The 26423-nt window shown below is 52.4% G+C and overlaps 4 protein-coding genes across 10 annotated transcripts in view; all 4 read right to left on the bottom strand.

Moving 5' to 3' along the window:
* The window catches only part of KDM5B (lysine demethylase 5B), a 35622-nt gene extending 34496 nt beyond the window's left edge, over nucleotides 1–1126 (bottom strand). Inside the window, exon 1 of the mRNA XM_085527076.1 lies at nucleotides 1106–1126. Within this exon, the coding sequence (XP_085383202.1) occupies nucleotides 1106–1111 (6 nt within the window). The 5' untranslated portion in view covers nucleotides 1112–1126. The remainder of the gene's footprint in view (nucleotides 1–1105) is intronic.
* Nucleotides 1127–1903: 777 nt separating this feature from the next.
* Nucleotides 1904–9316, bottom strand: LOC107324657 (tubulin alpha-8 chain). Of its 3 annotated transcripts, none has more exons than XM_085527084.1 (5): nucleotides 9250–9316; nucleotides 5728–6715; nucleotides 4533–4681; nucleotides 2527–3207; nucleotides 1904–2298 (listed from the first exon to the last, which is right to left on the bottom strand). In XM_085527084.1, the coding sequence occupies exons 4-5, from the start codon at nucleotides 3121–3123 to the stop codon at nucleotides 2005–2007; spliced, it is 891 nt and encodes a 296-aa protein (XP_085383210.1). In that variant the 5' UTR covers nucleotides 3124–3207; nucleotides 4533–4681; nucleotides 5728–6715; nucleotides 9250–9316; the 3' UTR covers nucleotides 1904–2004. The 3 variants fall into 3 exon arrangements, with proteins under 3 accessions (XP_085383210.1, XP_015740341.3, XP_085383209.1); XM_015884855.3 differs by having other exon boundaries at nucleotides 6493–6715; XM_085527083.1 differs by lacking the exon at nucleotides 9250–9316 and adding an exon at nucleotides 8724–8932 and having other exon boundaries at nucleotides 6493–6715.
* A 1446-nt stretch (nucleotides 9317–10762) lies between these two features.
* On the bottom strand, nucleotides 10763–11865 carry RABIF (RAB interacting factor). The gene is made up of 2 exons (XM_015884854.3): nucleotides 11661–11865; nucleotides 10763–11487 (listed from the first exon to the last, which is right to left on the bottom strand). Exons 1-2 carry the CDS (start codon nucleotides 11847–11849, stop codon nucleotides 11242–11244), a joined length of 435 nt encoding a protein of 144 aa, XP_015740340.1. The 5' UTR covers nucleotides 11850–11865; the 3' UTR covers nucleotides 10763–11241.
* A 137-nt stretch (nucleotides 11866–12002) lies between these two features.
* On the bottom strand, nucleotides 12003–26044 carry KLHL12 (kelch like family member 12). Of its 5 annotated transcripts, none has more exons than XR_014938737.1 (12): nucleotides 25593–26044; nucleotides 22928–23081; nucleotides 22062–22279; nucleotides 20266–20415; nucleotides 17070–17184; nucleotides 16460–16593; nucleotides 16123–16229; nucleotides 15039–15234; nucleotides 14491–14649; nucleotides 14288–14386; nucleotides 13568–13754; nucleotides 12003–13371 (listed from the first exon to the last, which is right to left on the bottom strand). XR_014938737.1 is itself a non-coding variant. In XM_015884853.2 (12 exons), exons 2-12 carry the CDS (start codon nucleotides 25776–25778, stop codon nucleotides 13245–13247), a joined length of 1698 nt encoding a protein of 565 aa, XP_015740339.2. In that variant the 5' UTR covers nucleotides 25779–25790; nucleotides 25990–26044; the 3' UTR covers nucleotides 12003–13244. The 5 variants fall into 5 exon arrangements, 4 of the variants coding, with proteins under 4 accessions (XP_015740339.2, XP_032305157.2, XP_085383208.1 ...); XM_015884853.2 differs by lacking the exon at nucleotides 16460–16593 and having other exon boundaries at nucleotides 25593–25790; nucleotides 25990–26044; XM_032449266.2 differs by lacking the exon at nucleotides 16460–16593.
* Between the last annotated feature and the right edge of the window lie 379 nt (nucleotides 26045–26423).

The raw sequence follows: 26423 nt of genomic DNA, 5'->3' as shown, positions 1-26423 counted from the left end.
TAACTAGAGAGACACATTCAGCAACATCTCCCTGCTGTAATTATCTCTGCTTTGTATCTGAGAAAAACAGTCTTATCTTCACTCACTACAACTATGACTACACCGAGAGGGTTAAGTGCTCACTAGTTAATGCAACAGCATGTTTCTTAATGCTGCTACCAAGAAAAATATTGTACGGTGCAGACTGGATGTGTTTCCAGCGTGAGCCCAATGGTTGATAGATGACAAATCATCTCTTGTTAAACCTATCAGTGGCAGCTTATCATTTTTCTACTCATCTTAAAAGAGCACTGCATGTTATTTTTAACATGTGAAAGCATAACGCATCTCCAACCTGATGAGCACAGTGAACAAGATGCCCTAGTTCAATCCAGGTTCTCAGAGAACTACAAGAATGCCCTGCAGTACCGTGTCCTGCACCAACTCATCCATCACTGTACGCTGCACAAGAACACCGACATACTGCAAGCCAACTCCCATCACGTAAGAAGCAGCATCCTGATAAAGGGTAATCCTTGTGTACAATAAAACAACAAACCATACCAGCAGGAAGCTGAGTGGGCAGGCCTCACATAGCCAAAAGAATCCCAGAAAGAAAGATGACAAATCACAGCTGAAAGACCACACTAAAGGTCAGTTCAAGAAAACACCCCTATGCACTCCAGTGCACACAAGTTCTAAGGACAGCCGTGGTGCTGGCACCAGCAGTCACAGCGACTTTGCAGTCTGCAAGTAGATCCCACACCAAAGACCTCGACATCTGTAAGGTATGCAACATCCCCCTCAAGTATTGCTTATGGCATTGCCATCACATTAAAAGTCTGAATACATGCAAGGAAATGAAGTCAGTCTGACTTGCAACGAGTGCAGCTGCCTCCTGGGTTATGTCTGGCACATTTACTTAACTACCTAATAAACAGGAAAATAAGTTGTCAGGAGGACTTTGGGCACTCCACAGTTGGTTGGTGTGTTTCCCTGATCTGTTTCATTCTGTGAGTCCATGTCAAACACTGCAGCATTATTTGAGTACTGAAGGTTTCCCTACACAGAATGTAAGGTGTTTTTCTTACCACAGCCAAGATTCCTGCTAAGCAGGTATACTCACCTTCATCAACTAACACAGGCTCCAAGGCTTAGCCTAAATCACATTCATCAAGTCAGAAGCAAAACAAATAAGGCTGAAATAGGACTGGGAGTTATTCTCCATCTCAAATCCAGTCTCTTACAGGCTTTGGCATCGTATGAACCTCAATATTCAAGCACCATCACATATTTGACTATTCATCCTTTACAAGTTCCGTGGGAGAGATTTAATAATCACCCATCTAAGGCAGAAATGGAAATAGGTTATTTGTGGATGACTGTGCTTTGTGTTCCCAAGCCCCCACCCAGACCACACGGAACGTTTCAGAGTTATTCACATTTGCCAAATCCTCCCATTACTTCAGATACACAAATTACAATCCTTTCTTCTGCCTTCCACATAAAGCCAAACCAATGAACTTCTGCAAGATAATCACTTTTAGGGAGAAGTGCTGTTTAACCCCAACCAGCTCTCTCAGATTTTGCTTCAGACAAAAGGTGCTGTGCAGACAGCCAGCAGGCAGGGACTGCATGAGGACAAAGCAACAGGGCAACCACCACAGGCCCCAAGAGCTCCTCCTGCTTATCACACACCAGAACATCATCTCCCCTTCCTGCTTGCTCTCTTAATTACTCACAAATGTGTTTGCCCCACATTCTGGGGGCAAATACACACTACTCAAATAGCAGTGCCATAAGGACAGTTACTTCTAACTGCAGCATGATTACTTTATTCAGCTACCTTTCTCAGAAAGTAGTTGTGTCTTAAGACTATGGACTGTTTGTATACAGCTGAAAGTACATAGTGTTTGGACACTACTGGATTTCTTAAAGAACTTTATTCCAATCATTAGACATGATTTACACTGCTAATAAGAAGGCAGTACACTGGCAAAGAACTGCAATTCACTATGGCTGTATTCAGTATTCTTCACCCTCATCTTCTCCATCCATTGAGTCTGTGCCCACTTCTTCATAATCTTTTTCAAGTGCAGCCAAATCTTCCCGAGCCTCTGAGAACTCCCCTTCCTCCATCCCTTCTCCAACATACCAGTGAACAAAGGCACGCTTGGCATACATCAGATCAAACTTGTGGTCAAGACGAGCCCATGCCTCAGCAATGGCTGTAGTGTTGCTCAGCATACACACTGCTCGCTGTACTTTGGCTAGGTCACCACCAGGAACCACTGTTGGTGGCTGGTAATTGATGCCAACCTAGGGGAGAAGCACAACAGACTATGAGTTTCCTTGTAGCATTCAACAGTGACCATAGTCAAAGAAACCAGAGAAAACATCTCTGCACTAAGACTCATTTCTCAACACAGATCAGGCACCTACATACAGATTTCAATGAGAAAACACACTTAAGCCCATTACAGTGAATTATTAGTCTAAAAAAAGAAAAAAAATAATAAAATAAGACTTGATATAACTGAGACTTGCCTTAAAACCAGTCGGGCACCAGTCCACAAACTGGATTGTGCGCTTGGTTTTGATAGCGGCAATAGCAGCATTGACATCCTTGGGGACAACATCCCCCCGATACAGCATGCAGCAGGCCATGTACTTGCCATGGCGAGGGTCACACTTCACCATCTGATTGGAAGGCTCAAAGCACGCATTGGTTATCTCAGACACAGAGAGCTGCTCATGATAGGCTTTCTCTGCTGAAATAATTGGGGAATACGTTACCAACGGGAAGTGGATACGAGGGTAAGGCACCAAGTTAGTTTGGAATTCAGTGAGATCCACATTTAAGGCACCATCGAATCTGAGGGAAGCAGTAATGGAAGACACAATCTGACCAATGAGGCGATTGAGGTTAGTGTAGGTGGGGCGTTCAATGTCCAGATTCCTACGGCAAATGTCATAGATGGCCTCATTGTCAACCATGAAGGCACAGTCGGAATGCTCCAGAGTGGTGTGGGTGGTCAGGATGGAGTTGTACGGCTCAACAACAGCTGTTGAGACCTGTGGTGCAGGGTAGATGGCAAATTCCAATTTCGACTTTTTCCCATAGTCAACAGACAGGCGCTCCATCAGCAGGGAAGTGAAACCTGAGCCAGTGCCTCCCCCAAAGCTGTGGAAAATCAGGAAACCCTGCAAGCCAGTGCATTGGTCTGACTGAAAGAGAAAATACACGTGTTACAGCAGTGGTACAGACATTAAGAATCCAAAACAAGCCTACTCCAGACTCATGTAACCACTCAACTCTGACATACCAACCAATCAAGCTTCAGGAAAGTAGTAATTAATTCTTGTATAATTAATCAAGGAAGTGTCTCAAAAAAAGGAAACCATTCTAAACTCATATTCTTAGCAGTTTTAAGCCACCAACATAAGGAAAGAAAACCTTCCCACTTCTTCCTAAGTTACTACCTGAAAACATTTTCTAATCCCATTCCCTGGAAGGCCATTAGCAGTCAATAGTTCTTTGAATTTTGCCTTGCTTGATTAACTGTCTAACCCTTGCATTGATTTGACATTCTCTTCCTGCACAAGATGTAGCAGTCTCCTGTGCCAGAACTATTGCTACAATCCTCCAAGGGCTGTGGGCATGCAGCTTATGTCAGAAACGAGCTGTCAAACTGCATTACTTTGCCACTGTTGGATGAAGCCAGGCTGCCTTCCCCAGAACAGCGTGCCAAGTGGTGCTTACCTCTATTTCCCAGGGCTGACAGGGAGGTAAAACAGCTTCTAAAGGGAAGTTATGACCATGTTTTTCAGGTCAAAGTCCAGACTCGGCATCAGAGCCTGTTGCAGCCAAGTGCTCGATGCCAGCTTTGATCTGCAGAAGCTGTATCTTTCACTAACTCACTTAACATTCCATATTAAAGCACCACAGGTGAACTCTCAATTCTTATGCAATGAGAACACCTTGCCTTTGTGACACAGACTTGGTAAAGTATGTGCTAGCTGCTCTAAAAAACTCTAACCTACATTGTCATCTTCAGGATCAGCCACATAAAGAAAGTACCAAGGAACCTGAGCCATCACAGCACGCTGAGATTTGTCTCCTGCAGCTGCTACAGTAGAACTGAGTCAGAAGTTACAACTGAAGGAAACTCAAACAGAAGTCTAAGCCATGTTCGCTAACACCCACTTCACCTTCCCTGCAAGAGCCCCAACCAGAGACTAATCCCTTTCCAGCAGGAACTACGTAGATCAGAATGCTATTTCAATCCTGGCTTCCTGAAACTGAAAATCTAAAATGTTGGGCATCTCATCAGCATTCTAGGCCATTCAAAAGCCCCATCCAACAGGAGTAACTCAACCATTTTCAGCAAGCTAAGGATAGAGACACATGCAAAGTAACTCCACAGCTTCCCAAACACAGAACAAGTTAAAGCAGAACTTATAGGCCTATATATATATTGACAATCTCATTTCCAAATCCAGTAAAACAGGATAAAGAAACCTGTTTAAGTGCCATGAGTGAGATGTCTTACCAGTTTCCTGATACGCTCTAAGACTAGGTCAATTATCTCCTTCCCAACAGTGTAATGACCTCGAGCGTAGTTATTCGCAGCATCTTCTTTACCAGATATCAGTTGTTCAGGATGGAAGAGTTGCCTGTATGTCCCATTCCTCACTTCATCTGGGGAGAGAAGAGAGTTTTTTAATACACCAGTTTATGTATATAGATTCTTCAAGCTTTTGAGGCTATTCAGACTAAGGTACCTTGCTCTTATTTACAGATAACTAACTGGTTTTCTTCCTATCAGTAGATGGTGCCCAGTACCTGCATAGCCAAAGTGTGGGACACATAAGAAAATTCAATGCCTGGAAAAGTGACCCATTTTCACAAGGAGCTTTTGACCTGGCAGAACTATTTGCAGCCAGACTACACAAGAAGAATCATTTTTCTGTAGTTTGGGACTCAATTTCTGATTTTCATCTGCAAAGTGGGTCTAAAGTACAGCTTTTCCCCATGTTTCCCAGGTCACCCACATTGTTGCCTTATTGTTCCTGCAGCTGTGGGCGCTCAGAGCTTGCACTGCTGGCTTATCACTTTCTTTTTGTTGTACTTTCTGCCAAGGGCAGAAGGGAATGTTCTAAAGGAACGAATGTTATTCAAATATTACTAGAGCAAAAGTAAACTCTAGCATTAATGGCTACTGCATGAACAACTTGGAGAATTATGAGGAATAACCCTTGGGCTGTGTATTGAGGCCAGCAGGCAGGTGAACCGAGCTGCCCTCTGGACAGGCTGTCCCTCATGTTTATGTTTCACCAGGGCAGACTTAAAGTCACTTCCATTAAACTCCTAGACATGTTTCTGCCTTATTTCCTGGTGGGAAGCTTTGACAGCATTTTACACACCACGCACGTTTCTGGTGCACACATGCAGCAGTCCTGCTGCTTTCGCCAAGGGCAGCACTATTAGAAAGCCCGACTGTACACACATGGCATATATAGAGGTGCTGAATGCACAGTGTTCTGAGACAGTACAGAGGGACACAATGCATGAGCAGGAAGAATAAGCAGAGCAGCAATAAGGAAATAATGCTGACACAAAGGCATGTGATGCAACCTTCATAACAAAAGGCCCCAACTCCTTCAGTACTGCCAAGCATTTCATCAGGCAGCCTTTCGCCCATCTCCCATACTGCACTTCCATCATTAGCAAGCACTCAACACTACCATGTATGAGGTGTCCCACGGCTCAGCAGCTATTCCTCCAGCAGCAAGGCAAGATCTCTGGCAGCTGCTCTCCCTCACCTCATTTCTCAGCCTTTCCTGGTTGCTCAGAGCCACCACCTGGCCAGCAGCAGAGGGAGCAACAGCTGTGGGGCTCAAGGAAACAACACCTAATGAGCTACAGCTCCTGGCAGCCTTGTAAGCTTCAAAATGTGCTCTACTCAGTGGATACAGTGTTAAGGGACATGGTTTAGTGAAGAACTCAATAGGTCAGATTGACGGTTAGACTTCATTACCTTGAAGGTCATCTCCAAGCTAAATAGTTGATTTTATTTCAACGTTCAGCCCAGACCTGCCTTCCTGCAGTTAATAGAATGAGATTGAGAAAGCAGAGGAATAATCCTACATACAAGAAATCTGCTTAATGAGGTACATTACAGCTTTAAAAGGGATCTGTGTCTATTGAACATACACTCTGTATGCTTCCAAGATGTTATAACTATCTTCTGTAGCAAAAGCATGTGGCCTGTTCAGAATTTAGTTCTATAGGTTGGCAGAAGGTGGTGTTTAGTTCTTTGGAATCCCAGGGAACATAGAGCCAAGTGCTCCCTATTACCAGGAAGGCGAAGGCAACCCTTCCATAGTGAGAATTTAAAGCCCCAGAGCACTTCACAAGCCCGGAGGAATGGATCCCTTGGGCAAAGTGTGTAAGCTAAATTCAATCTTACAGTAGTCACTACAGTCTCTTGCACACATCACTGTATTTACCTATCACTGCTGGCTCGAGGTCCACAAACACAGCACGAGGAACATGTTTTCCTGCTCCAGTCTCACTGAAGAAGGTATTAAAGGAATCATCGCCTCCGCCGATGGTTTTGTCGCTTGGCATGGTCCCGTTGGGCTGGATGCCATGCTCCAGGCAGTACAGCTCCCAGCACGCATTTCCAATCTGCACACCAGCCTGACCAACGTGGACTGAGATGCACTCACGCTGTGGGGAGGAAAAAAAAATTGGATCACCGGCAGAAACAGCAGCTTCCTTGTTTACAAAATATTCAGCACACACAGCTTGAACTCCCATATTGCAAAGCTGTTTGAACATTGGCCTCATTGTCTTGGTGTTAAGGGCACTGGGCATAAACTCAGCGGGACAAAAATCCTTTCAGCCACCAACCTAGGAAGACCCTTTGGGACACTCATCTTTACAGGCCCATCTCTCCTCATTCACAATATCTTCAACCAGACAGGGAGAGCTTAACACATCTGGATCCTTCAGCCAACACTCATGATCACAAACAGTGATTTTGATGAACTGATGCCTGCAGAAAAACACCCCTGTTCTCCAAGACCAGAAACCACCACCAGAGGGATGAAACCTTCCCTGAGATCCACGGCCATTTTGGTTAATGTACAGAAAATCAGACGAACCATCCTGATCACTTCAGGGAGCTCCACCAGGAAGCCCTTCCCTAAGCAAACCCTTCCTACTGCTGCTACAATCTGAACCAGGCCCCATATTGCCCTGCTGCACAAAGCGCTAAACTGAGACTGAATAAAACTGGGCCTCATTTAAACTGTGTCAAAACAGTTCTGTCAGCAGGACGATCATCCGCAGCAATTCACAGATTCCCAAGGTGCGTTTGATGTCCTTCCAGCTTCCTTAACATCGCAGCACACAGCTCTGAACTCTAGGAGCCAAACCACAATGAACCAGCTCCAAACTCCTCATCTGTGGCATTTCATGTTCTTTTACCAACTCCTGAGCGACAGAGCTAAATGCGTTCCAGAAGAGCAAAGCACAGGGCAGCTTTGAGGCAGACACACTGGACTCAGGCCCTATGGGTGGGTGATACAAGTAAAGCTCCACGGTAGCAGGAACTGGAACAAATGCAAAGAAAGAAGGGGCAAAATTGCTATTTCCCTGTGAGCTGCACCTTCAGAAACTCAAATCTATTTGCTAAAGAACAATGTGATGGTAGAGAAAACACCATGAAGAGTTGAGAACAAGCCCCACCATCCCAGCTATGCATTCAGATGTACAGCTTCAAGAGCCATCCACAGCCTGGCTGCAGCCAACCACACAGAGCTGCTGGCAGCCCATTGCTCTGCAGGGCCACAGCTACAGCCCTGTCCAGGTGGGAGCACTGGGTTTGGCAAAGCGCTGCCATAGCAGAGCACAGCCAACCCACACACCACAAAGAAAGCAACAGGAAAAGCAGCTTCAGCACACAGCCCAGCAAGGGAGTGTGTGTCCTGGAGGAGCCAGGCCACAGCAATTAGAGCACAGCAATTAGGTCACACTGCCCTTCAGGACGGCTCTTTTTCTCCACTGAGGGGGAAAATGCAGAATTAATTCCCCCAATTCGCCCTGGAGCCTCACACCTGCAGTGACATCTACTGCTGAGATGGGCTTCATTAGCAGCTGGGGAAGGTCACTGATGGGACACACAGGGACTAGCATGCCCCCAAAAGGTGAAACGTGGGAAAGGTCAAAGGAAATATCAGCTTTCCAGCATTAAATGAACGAGTCTTATTAGGAGAGTGGTTAGGTCCTGGAACAGGCTGCCCAGGGAGGTTGTGGATGCCCCGTCCTTGGAGGTGTTCAAGGCCAGGTTGGACGGGGCCCTGGGCAACCTGATCTAGTAAAGGCGTATGTTTGGTGGTCCTGCCAGGCAGGGGGGTTGGAACTACATGATCCTTGAGGTCCCTTCCAACCCAGGTCATTCTGTGATTCTGTGAGCGGCCCTTCTTGAATAGACACAAGGCAACGACAATTTGTTACAAAGAAAGCCTGGGCAGCACAACCATAGCACAGGTCCTGGGGGTGCAGAGTTAAACAAACACAGGCACGTTGACTTTGTGCAAGTAGAAAGTCCAGCACAGGGGGCAGAGCAAGTGCAAACACAGCAGCAATTAACTGAGGGGCTGGAAAGACCCCGAGGCTACAGCAGAACGTCCAGCAGGGCGCTGGGATGGGAATGAGCTGCAAAGGGACGCACCTGGCTGCGGGAGGAGCCTCGGATGTGAATGTGGGGATGGCAGGGAGGGGTTCAACACCACGGGGCTGCAGCTCTGAATAGGAGCCAACACCGGCACAGCTCAGAGCTCCGTCCAACAGCACGGCTGAGTGATTTTAGCAGTTACACGGATCCATCCCGACACCAGAACCACGGTCACACAGTAACATATGAGAGACCTCGAAACCCCCCTGGACACAGCGGGACACCGGGATAACCGGGGCACGGCAAGAGGCAGCCGGACGGACCCCGACCCGGGCGGACCCGCCCCGCTCCCATCCCCGCTCTGTAGCCGCCCCCCGCTCTCGGCCGTGACACGGTCAGAGCGCTCCGGTCCCGCCGCCATGTTCTGAGGGGCCGCCACCATTTTGGGCCTGTGCTCCCTGCGCTCCGTACCCGTACCCCGCAGCACCCCCCGCACACCGGCAGCACCGCCCCGCCCCTCCACGCCGCCTCATCCCGCAACCCCAACACGGCTGCCCCCTCCTCCTCCCCCTCACTCACTCACCATGGCTCGGCTCGGCCGGCAGCGCTGCGAGCGACAGACGCGCAACGGGTCTGAGGGCCCCGCAAACGCGGCCGACCTTCTCCACACGGTTTATATAGCGAGAAGGGCGGGGCGGCTGGATCCCTGCGCGCCGCTCATTGGTTAAACTTCCTGCAGAGGCGTCACCGCCTCGCGGTGCTATTGGGGAATCCCCGAGGTGAGAAGGTTGGCTCAACCAATCGGTGACAAGCAGCGGGCGAGCGCGCCGCGCCATTGGGCCGCGGGTATGAATTTCACCGAATTGCGGCAACTATTGGTCGATTCGTAAAGAGGGGCGAGGATGGGGCGGGGCTTCGCCTTCCCGCCAACGGGGATGATTTGATTGCAGGCTGTGCAGTGCTGCAATGCGATGCGATGCAATGTAATGCAATGCGATGCAGTGCAATGCAATGTAATGCAGTGCAATGCAATACGATGCGATGCAGTGCAATGCAATGCAACGCGATGCGATGCAATGCAATACAATGCGATGCAATGCAGTGCCGTGCGATACAATGCAGTGCAATACGATGCATGCGATGCAACGCAGTACAATGTGATGCAGTGCAATGCAGTGTGATGCGATGCAATGCAATGTGATGTGATGCGACGCAACGCGATGCAATGCAATGCAATGCGATGCGGTGCAATGCAATGCGATGCAGTACAATGCGATGCAATGCAATGCCATGCAATGCAGCGCAATACGATGCATACAATGCAATGCAGTGCGATGCAATACAATGCAGTGCCGTGCGATACAATGCAGTGCAATGCAGTGCAATACGATGCAACCCAGTGCAATGTGATGCAGTGCAATGCAGTGTGATGTGATGCGATGCAATGCAATGTGATGTGACGCAACGCGATGCAATGTGCTGCAACACGGTGCAATGCAATGCGAAGCAATACAATGCAATGCAGTGCAGTGCAATGCAATGTAATGCAGTGCAATGCAATACGATACGATGCAGTGCAATGCAATGCGATGCGATGCAATGCGATGTGATGCAATGCAGTGCCGTGCGATACAATGCAGTGCAATATGATGCAATGCAATGCGATGCAACGCAGTGCAATGTGATGCAGTGCAATGCAGTGTGATGTGATGCGATGCAATGTGCTGCAACGCAACACGATGCAATGCAGTGCAGTGCAATACAATGCAGTGCAATACGATGCATGCAATGTAATGCAGTGCAATGCAATGCAATACAATGTGATGCAATGCAATGCGATGCAATGCAAGACAATACAATGCGATGTGATGCAATGCACTCAGATCTGCATCCACATTGGAACAGGCCACATCCCAGCACTGCCCCCCAGCAGATGGGAACTCACCTCCTGGCTCTGCTCAATGCACACACAGCTCTTCTGATCAGCACCGAGACCCTGCACTGTACACTGCTCCTCCACATCCTGGTCAGGATGGATCTGTACCCTCAGCTCACCCTGCTGTGTCTATGTGCCACCCCATCACCTTGTGCACCTGGCAGCTCCGCGTCTTTTATTTCCAAGTTAATAAACCCACATGACTTTCAAATGCCTCACACACAATTCAGGCACCAAGATATTCATACAGGTTACAGTCATCGAGTAGGATGAGACTTTAGAGACCTAAACGTTAAGATCTACGGGGGGGGAACATCTGAATATATATCTGAATATACAGAGGACACGGCCTTACAGCCCATAGCCGTGGGTCAGACACTGTGGCATTACAGCCTATAGCTGTGGGTCAGACACCATGGATCAGCACAGCAGTTCTTCTCCTCCTGCTCTGTTGCAGCACTGCTGGTCCTGTGTCACAGAGCAGTCAGCACGGAGACAGCCCAGCACGTGCAGAGCAGCAGCTCCATGTTCCGGTGGCTTTGTGGTGCGGTGCTGCTCTGGCGCATCGTGTTGTTCCGTGGTGCTGCCCAGCAGGGGGTGCAGCCCGGCCCCGCCAGCCGCCCTGACCCCACGCTGCTGTCACTCGTGGGCCACACGCTCCAGCGCCACGTAGAAGCTGTCCTTGTCGTCCAGGCAGTGCCAGCCGATGGGCCCGGCCTCGCAGTCAGCGCACACCAGGAACTTGATGTTGCCCACGTCACGGGTGAAGCCCACGTTCTCAAAGGAGAACATGTCGCGCACCAGCCAATGCTCCCGCACCACGTCTCCATCTCCATCCCCACCGTCCGTCGCTGTCGCCTTCTTCCTCATGGCGGGCAGCAGCAGCTGCGGGGAGCAGCGTGTCATGTCACCGCCCCGCCGCCAGGGGGCGCCATACGAACTGCCCCGCCCCGCCCCACCACTAGGGGGCGCCATCCAACCTGCACCTCCCCGCCCCGCCGCCAGGGGGCGCCCTCGCCCCAGCCGCGCCCCTCTGCCCGCCCCTCTTTCCCCGGTACCTCACGGCAGGTGAAGGTGGCGGCTCCGGGCAGCAGCACCCTCGATCCGCAGCGCTGACACAGCACCGCCTTCAGGTTCCGGCCCTGCTCGCACACCAGCCCGGCCGAACTCGGTGAAGCGGCGACCGGACCGGGAGGAGGAGAAGGAGGCGCCGCCGCCGGCTCCATCTCGGCACAGGCCGCCGCCATGGCCGCGCATGCGCACAACGCCGCCGCCACCGCCCGGAAGGAGGAGCGAGCGGTGAGAGCTGCGCATGCGCAGTGTGAACTGCGCCGCCACGTGCGTGAGCTGCGGGACGAAGGCAGCACTGGAGGCAGCGGAACAAGAGGTAAAAAAGCGGCTCTGGCTCAGGAAATAGTTTATTCTCGGGTGTTTTCAATAAAAAATAACATAGGGAACAAACCCACGGAACACTCGTCTAATAGAATAGAAACGAACGCGGAAGGTCAGAGCATTGGCTGAAAGTGCATATTTAAATCATGCTACCACCACCCTCATCCCACGCAGGGCCCGGCTGGGAGCTGGAGGGGCAGCAATAGGAGCACGGGAATGAGGGGAGGAAAGAGCCGGGCTGGGAACCGGCAACCGGAGCAGGGCTGGATAGAGCTCAGCATGTGGGGAGCTGGGGACGGAGGGAGAGCTGAGAACGGGGGGGTAAAACAACCCTGGTGTGAGTCCAGAACGGGGCTGGAAGCGGGGAAATGCTACTAACCAACAGCGGGAAGATGAGTTACAGGCTGAGCGGTGCGTTGGGCACAGCAGTCTAAGGAAGAACCAGTTCCTCAGCAGGGATAGAGCAACCGCATCACTGTGCGCCGGCCTCAGCTGTAGGAGCAAAGGCAGTGCCTGTGGCAGCACGGCTCCTGTGGCCATGCAGCTCTATGCAGTGGGGACTGTCCAAGCTTTTCAAAGGAAATACGATGCATTGAGCCTTGCCGAGCCCCCCCTTTAGAGCACAAATGCTGCAGGGCTGCCTTTCTATTTCCCCCAGCCTTCTGCTTTTGGGTCTCAGTAGTTGACAGCTTCAATCTGCGACTCCTTGTGTGCAGAACCTGCAGTGTGGGACCCCCCTCCCTCACACATGCTCGTTCAGTTTGGCTCTGCACTGATGGAGCGAGCTGAGAACATTCAGTATGTACAAGATGATTTGAAGCGGGAACGTTTAAGAGCAGCTGGATTCCACCCGCATGTATCCACGGGCCTGAGCACCCAGCTGGTCCTGTAGCAGCCACAGAGACCACCCAGCTGTGTGTATGTCCTCAGATACGCTCACCAGGCCGGCTGATGCCAGTTTGGGACTGCTCTGCTCTGCTGGGAAAATGAGCCACAGGAACAGCAGAGAATGCAGCTTCTCTCGCCCCACTTCACCGCCTTCCTCCAGCTTCACACAGAGCCCCTGATTTCAAATGACTGCTGAGATCACATGGTTATGCACATGCTCAAGTCAAAGCAGCACAGAAAGCTGCTGTACTGGTGCCTACTTCCACAGCATCCACAACTCTCAAAAACAGTCACTGCAAATCACTGGGGACTCTTCGTCCAGCAGACACTCGTGGGGATGTGCTTTGTGAGCTCTCTGCACATCACTTCTCCCGCAGGACGCAGACCCCGGCGTCGCAGCGCTGCATCCCCAGGGAGGTCACCACTTCCCAGCTGTCGATGATGGGATCGTAGCACTCAATGCTGCTCAGCAGTGAGTTGCCATCGTACCTGCAGGGACAGAAAGTCACAGCTGAGGGGTGCTGCCACAGAGAGGGGTTGAGATGCTCAGAGTCCTCCCAAGTAGTCTTGATGTGCATTCAAGAGGCTGAATGCAACGCAGCCATGGGTTGTGTCACTTGGAGTCACTCGCCCCTCTTGCTGACACACAGAGCACCTTCCCCTCCAGCCCATGGCCATCTCTTACCCAGCAATTGCATACAGCCTTCCCCGCAGCACGGTGGCCCCCACGTAGCAGCGGGGGGTGGTCATGCTGGTTACAGTGGTCCAGGAATCAGTGCGGATGTTGTAGGCTTCCACGGAGGAGAGATGCGCCGTCCCATCGAACCCACCAACAACGTAAATGTGGTCATTCAGCAGAGCAACTCCAGCACCTGCAGGGAGAGGACAGAGGAGTGCTGACAGTGCTGTGCCTAGTGCTGTAACTCTAACCCTGCCAACTTCTGCTCAATTTCCAGTGAGGGGGAGCGAGCAGCTGCAGCCAGGGCAGCAGGAGCAGCATGAGGTGCTCAGCCTGCAGCCAGCCTGACAGCTGTGCCTGTAAGAGCTGCTGTGCTCAGCTGCCCCAGTAAGAGCAGTAATGCTGTTGGCCGAAACTGGCTACACAGTGGCTCAAGTTGTCAGCGTAATGCTGTCCTAACAGTGCTGCTCTCTGCTGTCCTGGATGCCCAGGAGCTGAGCCCCAGTGCTTCCCTGAACACCCCTCACTGACTGGGCCCTGCAGCTAACAAGTGCTGCCTTCACACGCTGTCCCATCACATTACATACGTTAACTGTGTTGCCTGCTCCTCACCAGTTCCTAATTAGGGCAGTCACAGACTTCCTCTCCCCACAGCCCATAAAGCCACACTCACACTCCTTTATGGATCCTCCTCCTGGGGAGCTAAACCAGCACACAAGCTCCTACCTGAGCGCTTAGTGGCCATCGGTGTGACGTTCGTCCAGTGTCCCGTGTGGGGATCGTACCTCTCCACAGAATTCAGTATGTTCAGCCCATCATAGCCACCTGAAACACAAGAGAGGAGCAAACTGTGCGCCATCCCAGCGAAGCATGGCACAGCTTCCAGGGCCTGCTTCAGGATCTGCATGTTGCTGCCTGCGGGCACCTACCGAGGCAGTAGATAACTCCGTTGGCTACAACAAGCCCCGCTCCTTCCCGTGCTGTCTGCATGTCTCCCAGCATACTCCACTGGTCAATGTTTGGGTCGTAGCGTTCCATGCTGGTGTGGCGTCGGCTCCCATCAAACCCACCAGAAACATAAATCATATCTGCAACGACAGAGCAGGGGTGGGCTGAGCACAACGAGCACCGAATGTGCACGTGGAGCACAAAGGCCTTCACAGACACAGCAAACCTACAATGTGGACTGCAAAATACAGCAACCACAGCAGAACTTGGCATGTTTGAACCTGAGAGAAATGCAGACTGCTCACCCTCACGGTATCAGCCTGCCTGCAGATCAACCAACCAAGCCCAGAACCCAGCCAGCCCTTCCAGCTGCTTATCCACCATGAGAGCTCCCCCTCCACAGCCCCTCCTTGAGCTCCCATTGCTCAGAGCACAGTGGCACAAAGAATGGAGACACAGCAGAGGTGGTTTCCACTGTTGTAGCCAAGCAAAGAGCTGCCAGACTCCAACGATCTGCCCCAGGATGCACCTCCCAGGGTTGTGGCTCCTGCCAGCCCGCGCCGCACGTTCATGGGTGCTACGGAGTACCAGATCCCATCCTCATCTGATGTGTAATCCAAGCACTCCACGGAGCTGAGGCGTGAGCGGCCGTCATAGCCCCCAATGACGTAGATCCGGTCGTGCAGGGACACGGTCGCGACGTAACGCCTCTTACGGGTGATGCTCTGAAATGAGGAAGGAAAACAAAGGGTCAAGGTGAAGAAACAACCCCCCGTGTGTGCAGAACAACTGCTGTTCTATCCCATTTTTGCTGCTTTGTTGGAAGAGGCACCTCAAGGCAGAGGCAGATGACAGGGTGGATTTCAGCAATCCATCTCTGGCTGAAATGCACCAGGACTGCATCTGCTTTCTGCAGCTTCTGCTGCCCGGGTCTCTTTGAGTGCACAATACTTTTGTACAATGTCAGCTTATCTCCTGTCACTGCTGAATCCCTGGCACATCCTGGAGGTGTGCATGCCTCCCACCGCTCCCTGTCAATGGGGAAACGTGGAGGCTACAGAAATCTGCTGGATGCAGCTGAAGCTTTTGGCCTCCCAAAAAAAGAACTGAATTTTGGGAGAGAAAGCAATGTAAGTTCTCTGTGATTAGCAGTAACAAAGGCCTGCGCTGCTTCCTACTGGTACAGCTGCTTTTAAGATCCCACTGCAGAAGCTCTCTCTTAATAAATCCCATCCCACTCAGACCCAACGTGAGCAGGGATCACGCAGCCTGCTGTGCTCACAGCAGCACTGACCCCAGTGCTCCCACTGACACCCCAGATGCCACCTCCAAACTTCACAGCTCAACGCCCCTCGAAGACAAAACATGCTGCCCTTCAGCTCTCACTCCCACAGCACAGATGCAGCCTCTGCAGGTTCAGCCCAGCAGATAAGGCAGCAACCTCTCCCACAAAGCTTTACAAGCAAAGTGATTCCAGCATTTACTACATACACCTCCACAACCCAAATGAACTGAGGATAGCCCAGGGAAGGTTATGTGGCCAGTAGCACACGATCGATGTTTGATGTTAGCGTGCCTGTTCTGCTCAATGATGGTCAGAAATGGTCCCTTACGGGCAAGAAACTCCACTCGTGGGTCTTCGGGTCGTACTTCTCCACAACATCTATGGGTGACTGCTGGCTGCCAAAGCCACCGATCACAAGCAAGACTTCATTTGCTCCTGCAGCAAAGAGGGAGAGCAAAGCCACATCAGCTGGTGTGCAACCATGGGCGCAGAGCTGAGCCCTGTGGGCATCACGCAGCACAGCCACTGCAGTCCATCCAGGAAGTGAACAGGCAACACGAGGGCGTGTGCTGAGAGTGCTCCTGACAGCAGTGCTATCAAATTGTTATACAAAAGAAGGCAGAATGCAGAAGGTGGACCTTAGAAGCAAAGCGCACAATTTTCACCTGGATAATGACGTGAATTTGTGACATTCCCTTTATCAGCTGAGGCATTTCGACCCAGAACAGAGCGCAATGCCTCTCTGTAAATGGTGGCTTGAGCTGAAGTGGATGTCCCTGAGCACTGATGTGGGGTGTTCCTGGAAAAACAGGAGCTGTGCTGTGGGTGGACTATGTTGGAGGTCGAAGCACACCGCACTGCCTTCAGGACAGAAATTACTCACCGTGCCTCTCAACAAACCAACCTGCCCACCTCCCAGCTGCCCTTCACCCTCCCACGTTCCCCATCCATCTTCCCTCCAGTGCTGCCATCTCTCATCTCACCCTGTGAATTTCTGACACTGATAACCACCTTTTAGAAACTCTGCCCACACTTCTGGGATGGCTGCATGCTCAGACAAACCCATCTGGGAGCACCAACACAGGAGCAGGGCAACCAGCTATTCCCTGTGCTGCCACTCATTAACAAGCCACCCTGTCCTGCACTGCTGTCCCCCTTCTATGCCACTGTGCACTGCAGATCAAGAAGTCTTTGTTGCAGAGCACCAAGGCACTGCATGGCACACACAGCTCCTGCAGGTCCCACAGCTACTCCCAGCACCTCCACACCACTCACCCAGACGAGCTCTGGTCCTGGGTCCCTGCATCTGGCTCCGGAGCTCAGGACGGAGATGGAATTTCTTTGCTTCATCGACGAGGTCTCTGCACTGCAGACTGCATCGGATGAACGGCTGCAGAAAGACAGCAGTCACTGATACCAGTGGTCTGTGCTAAGATCCCCCCAGAGCTGCCATGGGACTGTTCTCATACAGCTCATCTCTCGTGGCACTGCAGATTACAGAATAAAATACCCTACACTGGAAAACTGAGGAAAATAGGATTCTGGTAGGGGACTTCAACCATCCGGACATCTGTTGGGAAAACCACACGGCGAGCTGCAAGAGCTCCAGAAGGCTCTTGGAATCCATTGATGATAGCTTTCTGGTTCAGGTATTGGACAGACCGACCAGAGGTCAAGCGTTGCTGGACCTGCTGCTCACCAACGCTGAGGAGATCATCAAAGGCGTCAAGGTTGGAGGATGCCTGGGCTCCAGCGATCATGCCCTGGTTGAGTTTGTGATCTCAAGCGATGTGGGCCTGGCAAAGAGCAGGACCAGGATGCTGAACTTTAGAAGAGCTGACTTCAAGCTTCTCAATGGAATGCTGGCCAAGATCCCCTGGTGTGCTGCCCTCAAAGATAAGGACGTTGAGGAGAGCTGGCTACTGTTCAAGGATGCCCTCCTGGCAGCACAAGAGGTCTCCATTCCCCTGATTAAGAAAGTGGGCAGGAGAGGTAGAAAACCGGCATGACTCAGCAAGGACCTGCTAAGAGAACTGAGGGTGAAGAAAGGGGTGTACAAGCTCTGGAAACAAGGCTGTGTCACCCGGGAAGAATACAGGGATGCCGTCCGGACTTGCAGACGTGGGATCAGGAAAGCCAAGGCTCAGGCAGAACTGAACTTGGCGAGGGATGTGAAAAACAATAAGAAAACCTTCTACAGGTACATTGGCCAGAAGAGACAGGCCAAAATGGGCGTACCTACTCTGGTAAATTTAAAAGGAGAAATGGCTTCAACAGATGAAGAGAAAGCTGAGGTGCTGAATGAGTTCTTCACCTCGGTCTTCACTGGTGGCCAGGATTCTAGTCTTTTTCACGTCCCTAAGTCTTGCACCCCCATACCTCTATGTGGGGACCAAGGAGGTAAATCCCTCCCCACTGTAAGGGTAGAGCAAGTCCGAGAGTGCCTCCTTAGACTGAATGAGTATAAGTCTATGGGGCCAGATGGCGTGCATTCCAGGGTCCTGAAGGAGCTGGCTGAGGTGGTTGCTGAGCCGCTCTCCATCATATTTGAGAAGTCGTGGCTGTCAGGTGAGGTCCCGGATGATTGGAGAAAGGGTCACGTCACTCCCATATACAAGAAGGGGAGCAGGGAGGACCCAGGGAACTACAGGCCGGAGAGTCTCACCTCTGTGCCTGGGAAGATTATGGAACAGATCCTCCTGGACAACATGCTTGATCACATAAAGAATGAGCATGTGATCCGAGACAGCCAGCATGGCTTCACCAGGGGAAGGTCATGCTTAACTAATCTTGTGGCCTTCTATGATGGAGTGACGGCGTTGGTGGATGAAGGGAAGGCGACCGATGTCATTTACCTGGACCTGAGCAAGGCCTTTGACATGGTCCCCCATCACATCCTCATCTCCAAGTTGGAGGGAGGTGGATTTGATGGGTGGACAACTAGATGGATAAGCAATTGGTTGAAAGGCCGCAGACAGAGGGTGGTGGTCAATGGCTCTACGTCCAGGTGGAGGCCAGTAACGAGCGGTGTCCCTCAAGGGTCTGTCTTGGGACCGGTGCTCTTTAACATCTTTATTAATGACATCGATGAGGGAATGGAGTGCACCCTCAGCAAGTTTGCTGACAACACCATGCTGAGTGGTGCAGTTGATACGGTGGAGGGAACAGATGCCATTCAGAGGGACCTTGACAGGCTGGAAAGCTGGGCTCGGGTGAACCTAATGAGGTTCAACACGGCAAAGTGCAAGGTTTTGCACTTGGGCCGGAAGAACCCCAGGCACCTGTACAGGCTGGGAGGAGTGGTCCTTGAGAGCAGCTCGGCAGAAAAAGACCTAGGGGTCCTGATAGATGAGAAACTTAACATGAGCCAGCAGTGCGCTCTGGCAGCCCGGAAAGCAAATGGGATCCTGGGCTCCATCAGGAGAGGGGTGGTCAGCAGGGATAGGGAGGTGATCGTCCCTCTCTACTCTGCTCTTGTGAGGCCCTATCTGTTGTACTGTGTCCAGGTGTGGAGCCCTCAGTACAAAAAAGATATGGAGATTTTGGAAAGGGTCCAGAGGAGGGCCACGAAGATGATCAGGGGGCTGGAGCACCTCCCCTATGAGGACAGGCTGAGGGAGTTGGGTTTGTTCAGCCTGGAGAAGAGAAGGTTGCGGGGTGACCTCATTGCAGCCTTTCAGTACCTGAAGGGAACTTACTCCCAGGAGGGGAGTAAACTCTTGGAAAGGGCTGATAATAGCAGGACTAGGGGAAATGGTTTTAAGTTGAAGGAGGGAAGATTTAGGTTGGATGTTAGGGGAAAGTTCTTTACTAGGAGAGTGGTTAGGTCCTGGAACAGGCTGCCCAGTGAGGTTGTGGATGCCCCGTCCTTGGAGGTGTTCAAGGCCAGGTTGGACGGGGCCCTGGGCAACCTGATCTAGTAAAGGTGTATGTTTGGTGGCCCTGCTAGGCAGGGGGGTTGGAACTACATGATCCTTGAGGTCCCTTCCAACCCGGGTAATTCTGTGATTCTGCAACATGTTAGCCAGTGGAAACCTAATTGAGGAGGGAGCAAAGGCTGAGTGGGCCTGGCTGGGTCTGCCCCACAGCGTCAGCTCAATATGTGGCTGCCAGAGACACAGCATGGAGCAAAGCCCAAACTGTGCTGCTCTGTATGGAACACCCTGCTATGGGCGGAACTCAGAACAGGGAAGTCTCCTCCAGAAGCAGCTGTGGGCACAGCAGCCCTAAGCATTGCCTCATGTCCTCCTTGTTCCCCAGCTGGGCCTGGGCCAACCCCCCCCTGCAGCTCCACATCCAGTTCCCTGTGGGTGTTCAATACCATGTGCTGCTGCACCACACCAAGGCCGAATTCACAGTGCCCTGCTGCCAAACCTTGCACCAGATCAGCATTGATTGTTTGAAATTAAAACTTCCATTGCAAAAGCTTAAAGATCTCATCATCCACATCTTGGTTTGCTTCTGCCCATACCTCGGTGTCGATAACATCTGTGATGTAGCGCGGGGTGAGGAGCGGCATTCGCACGTACTGCAGCAGCTCCGGCAGCGACGCCTCCCGTTCCTTCTTTGAGTGCTTCACCCAGTTTATAACAGCCTCAAATACAGGTTCTTCTGAGTCCACCTGCAGGAAGAGGGACACACTGCTCAGACAGGAGAGCAGCAGCCTGTAGCTACACCGACAGCTCTGTGCCCAGCAGCAGCTGGAGAGCACAGATGGGAGTCTGCTGTGGGTGAGAAACCAGGCAGCACCATCACAGCCAGGGCTGCACTGACAGGAGCCCAGCAGGCAGTGTGGGAGCAGGCTCTGCCCCTCTGCCCCGCTCTTTGGGCTCCTTGAGCATGAGGACATGGAGGGCCCAGAGCCCACAATGACACTCAGAGGACAAAGCACCTCCTGCAGGGATGGGCTGAGGGGCTGTGCTCCTTCCACGTGGGGAAGGGCAACCTCACAGCAGCCTTTCAATAATTAAAGAGAGCTCATCAAAAAAGATGAGGAGAGACCTTTTAATTGGACCTGCAGGTGATGGTTTTAAATTAAAAGAGAGCAGGTTTAGATTAGGTGTAATTGCAGTGAAATTCTTCACCACAAGGGAGGTGAGGCAGCAAAACACACAGTCTGGAGGAGCAGGGGATGCCCCATCCCCATCCCCATCCCCAGCAGTGCTGCTGGGCAGGTGGTGTAGGAGGTGGCAGGGATTGGGGGACGATCCCTTCCAACACAAAGCATTCCCAGCCCTGGGATCCCTGGCTGCCCAGAAGCTCTCACCACAACCCACCCAGATCAAACCTCAGCACTAAGGACACTGCTGTGATCACCCAGTGCCCTCAGCCCTCCCCTGCTCTGAGCACCACCTGCATGCAGCCCTCACTGCTGCCCTGCGTGCTCCTTTCCAAGGTTTGTTAATGACATCAGCTTGGCCAAAGGCCACTTCTGCTGCAGCCTTTCAAAGCACACATCCACATCTCTCCTCTGGTCACCCCTTCGAGGGGCTCTGAGGAACTCAGGAGGTACCAATGACACAACCTGCTCCAAGGAGCTCACACTGCTGTGAGCTCTGAATAACGACTCCATCACTTCTTTTAGGGTTGAAGCAAACACCATCTCTTGTTGAAGTCCAGCTTAACAACACAGAACTGCCCCCTTCCTATTCTCAGGCAATATTTACCTTATTTCAGTTCCCAACTAAATACACACTCAGAGAAAACTTGGGTAAAAAACCAAACAGGATCAGACGGTTCCCAGCCATGCAGTAACACCTCCAGAATCCAGCTCTGAGTGAACACAGTCCGTACCAAAATTCAGAGGCAGAAACACCTTCATGTAACCACCCGAAGCAGCATCCAGCAGCCCCACTCTGCACCCTGTGCAAGCAGAAGGGCTGCATGCTGGGAACGACACATGCACTCCTCGTGCTGCTGAGTAACACCACAACGGTCTGCAAACAAGTTAAAGTCCTGTGGGCGTTTCTGCAACGTGGGCACCGAGACAACGCATGGCTGCAACCTCCTCCAGGGAGAGGGGGAGGAGAGGGAACATGGAGGTAGTGATGTGCAGCCCCGAGACAACGCGCTCAGACACACAGCCTGCACATCACCCATTGGTTTGAGGTTATGGGGCCAAAGGAACGAGGAGAACCTTCCTGGAAAGCGAACTCCCAGCTGGGGAAGGATGGGTGAGTCCCTCCTGAGCACTACGGGCTGGTTTCCAACAGCTTTCAATGCTTTACGTCCAATGCTTTGCAGAGTAATGGTACGTTCAGGTTTTACCTGAATTTCATCACACTTGATGAGCTTTTCAACCTCTTCTTGATTTAAGAGGATAAACTCTTCATGCTGAACCACCTCTGGAAAATGTTTCTGGCTGAAGACCTCTGCAGCTTGCATTAGATCAACACAATTGTGTGTCTCAGCAAAATCCCGAATGCCCAAACAATTTGATGGATCCAGCTGGCTTTCTAGAAACTCACAGCAAGCTTGTTTCACACCTATGGAAAATCGGAGGGGTGAATGAGCACTGAACACATCCTGTCAGCCCTCTGCTCGGGAAAGGGCTTCAGTACAGGGAAGTTGGAAACAATAAGGACAGACTGACTGAACAACAGTGGAATAACACCACTCAAGCACACACATGCAATGTCTCTTCCGAGGGGCACAGTAATGCTGAGCAGCAGGACGGCTGCTTGTGCTGTTTGTGCCTGCTGTGTTTAACCCCCTCCTCCCCCAGGTTAAATCTGACACTGGTAACTGTGAGCTGCACTGACTTTGCAGCTCCTAAAGCAGAAGTGGATGTGCCATGGGATTGCCCAGCTGTGAGCAGCCACGCTAACCTGGCAATGCCAAACGACACCAGGGCTTTGCTTATTACTGTCAGCTCCCCCACCCCAGGCACTGCCACGCAGACTATGAAGTAGCACAAAGCACGGATAAAAGAATCCATCCTGTGTCTCTTTTTCTAGATGGGGCAGCTCTGCTACACCAAGATCAGCGTGCAAAGGACAAGAGGAGTTTGACACAAGGTGTTATGGCTCCAAGGCCCAGACTGAGCACAGCACAGAGGCACTGCTGTCATGGGTGGACACAGCAAACCTCTGCTGAGCAGCAGCCGTGCAGTGTGCACCAACACCCAGCATTACCTTTCAGCTGCAGCAGACATGCTGCTGGGAGCAGCTCCTGGACGTTCTCTACCGTCACATGAACGGTTTCTGTGTACACAAAATCCAGCAGGATTTCCATGGTGGAAGCTGTCAGCCCCTGGATGTCCACGTAGGGTTTGTCTTTCTCTGAGAGCTGTAAATCATAAAGGAAACAGAGTTTATTTTCCACTAATCTGGTCAAAAAGACACCAGTGCTCAGCAGAGCCTCAGAGCAAAGCAGAGTTTGATACGTGTGTGGAAGAGGTTCCAAGTGCACTGCAAAATGCACACACTGAGCCCTGAGCGTGTTGTTCATATGAGGTGTCTGCCTGCGCCATGCAGGGACCCTGAGCTGTGCAGAAGGAGCAGTTCCAGGGCAGTGTGTGTGGGGCCCTGTGTGGCGTACAGTGCCCTCACTGCTCTGCTCTACACCCAGCTCTCCCCAGCCCACACCCAAAGCTTTCATCACCGTTCCACCCATCCACCCTACGAGCTCATGGTGAAAGTCCCTACTAAGAATGACCATCTGCAGCCCAGGAGATTCAGAGTTAAACCGGAGTTGAACTTCAATATTAGAAAGTAAAATCAGCGTATGCAACGATGGCATTTAAGCAGTGCTGACTTCATCCCTGTGCTGTTTTGTCAGCTCTATGATGTGTCATTTTGGAACAATTACTTTCTCTGAAGCCCACCACCCTCTGAGCCAACCTGTGGGATCAGTGCACTGCGTGAGAACCCTCCATGTGCAGAGCTGACACCCTCACCAAGCAGCAGCTGCAGAAACAGCACCTGGGGGGCAGCACCCCATGGGAGCTCATCAGCACAGGTGGACCCCGACAGGAGGCCGTCTCCATGCAGCGCAGTGCAAAACCAACCTCCTTGGAAGCAGCAGCGCATATCAGTGCAAGCACGGCTCAGATGAAAGCCCCTCACTTTTCTTGCCAAGAATGAGACTGAAGCTGGTTGTGGGCATACTCAGCGAGGAGAACGTGTGATCAAAGCATCGCTGCTTTGCTTTGAAAGCGCCACCGCAGGGGATGGGAGAGAGGGGAAAATCAGAGCAGACACATATTCCCACTGAGGCACTCGGTGACACAGCAGCAGAGCAGAGGTCTCTGCTGAGACTGAGCCACTCCTGCACTGCAGAGACAGCACAGCGCAGTGCTGGGCCTGTGATCTACACTCACAAAACCTCACAGCACCCACCAGCCCTAATGCAAGGACAGACAGCCCTGCTGGGCCCACAGTGCCACAGGTGTGACTGTACTGCATCACAGCCTGGGTCAGACAGAGCACTCCCAAAACAAGGCTGAGCCATCCGGTGTCACCAGAGACCAGAACTGACCAGACTGGATGTTTGTGTGACTGCAGCACGCAATGGAGATGGAGACTGTACCTATTCTGTCTGTGCACACTGTGTGCTCAGAAAAAAAGAGGACAGGAGTTACTGGGCCTTTGTGACCAGAAGCTTTTCTAATAACTTCACGTGTTGTATGTGATGCAGAAGAATATGGGATCCTAACAGCATACCCTAAAGAAAGATCCTGGAGCTGAGTGTGACACAGAACGTCCCATGAGGACTCCAGAGCATGTAGGCACTGTTACTGAGCTGCATTCCAAACTAGTGCATTCCATGCAGCACAGCAGGGTTAGAAAGCCATGAGAGCATCCAGGGCAGCATCATTCCATAGGAAATGACCTTGCAGACACCTCACTTCACCCCAGGATGCCCACGGTGCTGCCCACCCCGAGGCAGCTGTGGCACACAGCATTGCCATCTTCCATTGCACCCTGAAACCACAGGGCTTGCTGTGCAGGAATGTGGCTGTTCCCAGGGTTCAGCACATTTCAGAACTGCACCTCCTCCACTTCCTTATCTGAGCCCACTTCTTGTCTTTGCCCTCACTACCCCAGAGACACAAAGTGTGCTGCAATAAACCCCTTCAGCTCCCTGCTTATGAGGAAAGGGAATGCTGCTGTGACTGTGCTGCTCTGGGGGACACTCGTGGCACAGACAGGACCCTAAGGACCACTCAGTTCCAGCCCCTCCGTGGGCCCAATATGAATCCAAATGTGAACAGAAGTTGGTAATTTTCACAACAGTTCTGCACGGTCCAGGGAAAACAGGGAGGAACTTAAAGCCCAAACACTTCAGAACGTGTTCTAAGAGAAGACAGAGTGGTTTCTTTCTGAGGTGGAGCCAACGAGGAGCCCTTAACACACCCTGTGATCCATGAACTCGTCCATGGGGCAGCACAAACACAGAGCAGAGGGGTCTCTGCTGCAGCTCCCACGGACACACAGCACTGCACAGAGGGAGCAGCTGGGCGCTGTGCTGAAGGAACCGGCTCCCTCGGACACAGCGTAACCGTGCTGAGATACAGACGGAGCCACCAACAGAGGGATCCAGAAGGATCCAGTGCCACCAACAGAAGGATCCAGAGCCACATCCCAAATGGACCCAGCGGGATCCCGGCCCGTTTCCAAACGGATCCAGAAGGATCCAGGCCCAGCACTCCCAGCATTCAGAGGGACCCAGAGGATCCGCAGCCACAACCCGAATGGATCCAGAGGCCCAGCATCCATAGGGACCCCCCCCAATGAGCCCGGCCCACCTCCCGCTCGGCTCCTGAGGCCCGGCCCGCACCCAGCGCCCCGCACCGACCTCGCTGGTGAACATGGCGCAGAAATAGTCGCTGCAGGCGGCCAGCACGATGCGGTGCGCCGGGAAATCCTTGTGCTCCACGCGCAGCGTGACGTCGCACAGCGTGTTGCTCTTCCGCAGCGCGTTCATGGCGTTCAGGATGGACTTGGCGTGTGAGTTGGTCATGATGTCCTTGGGGGGGGCCATGGCGCCCGGCACCTGCGGGCACAGCCAGCACGGCCACATGTCACGGCCCGCCCGCCAGGCCGACAGGGGGCGCCCTCCCACAGACGGCACCGCGCCGCCCCTCCCTCCGTGTCAGCTCCGTCCGTGCCCCGCAGCGCCCCCCGCTCCTCCCGCCTCCCCTCCGCTCGTCCTGCCGCCCCTCCGCCCCGCTCCGCCGTCCTCCCGCACTCACGGCGCTGCGGGGAGAGGTCCCGGCCCGCACGCCGAGCCTCCCCCCTCCCCTCTCCACCTCTCCCAGCCCGGCGCGCTTTGATGACGCCCCAACACTGTGCGACACCAGCACCACCCCCCCGCGGTTGCCTGGCAACGAGCTACCGGAAAGATGGCGGCCCAGCCCCCGGTCCGACCCACACTATGGGCTCCATAATGGAGCTCGGTGCTCACAGCCCCCGCAGCCCCGACCGACCCCTCCGCTCCGTCCCCGTTAGGCCGCAGCCCTGCTCAGTCACGGGCTGCCCGCACCGCCCCCACCCCCCGCTGAGGGAGAAGGACGGACGAATGGGCTGACAATAGCAGGACATGGGGAAATGGTTTTAAGTTAAAAGAAGGAAGATTTAGGTTGGATGTTGGGGGAAGTTCTTCACTAGGAGAGTGGTGAGGCCCTGG

The sequence above is a fragment of the Coturnix japonica genome, chromosome 38, assembly GCF_054131305.1.
Source record: "Coturnix japonica strain WE chromosome 38, WE-NBRP24, whole genome shotgun sequence".
NCBI classification, from domain to species: Eukaryota; Metazoa; Chordata; class Aves; order Galliformes; family Phasianidae; genus Coturnix; species Coturnix japonica.
Note: the sequence above shows the minus strand (reverse complement) of the source record. Positions and strands in the feature narration are given on the sequence as shown.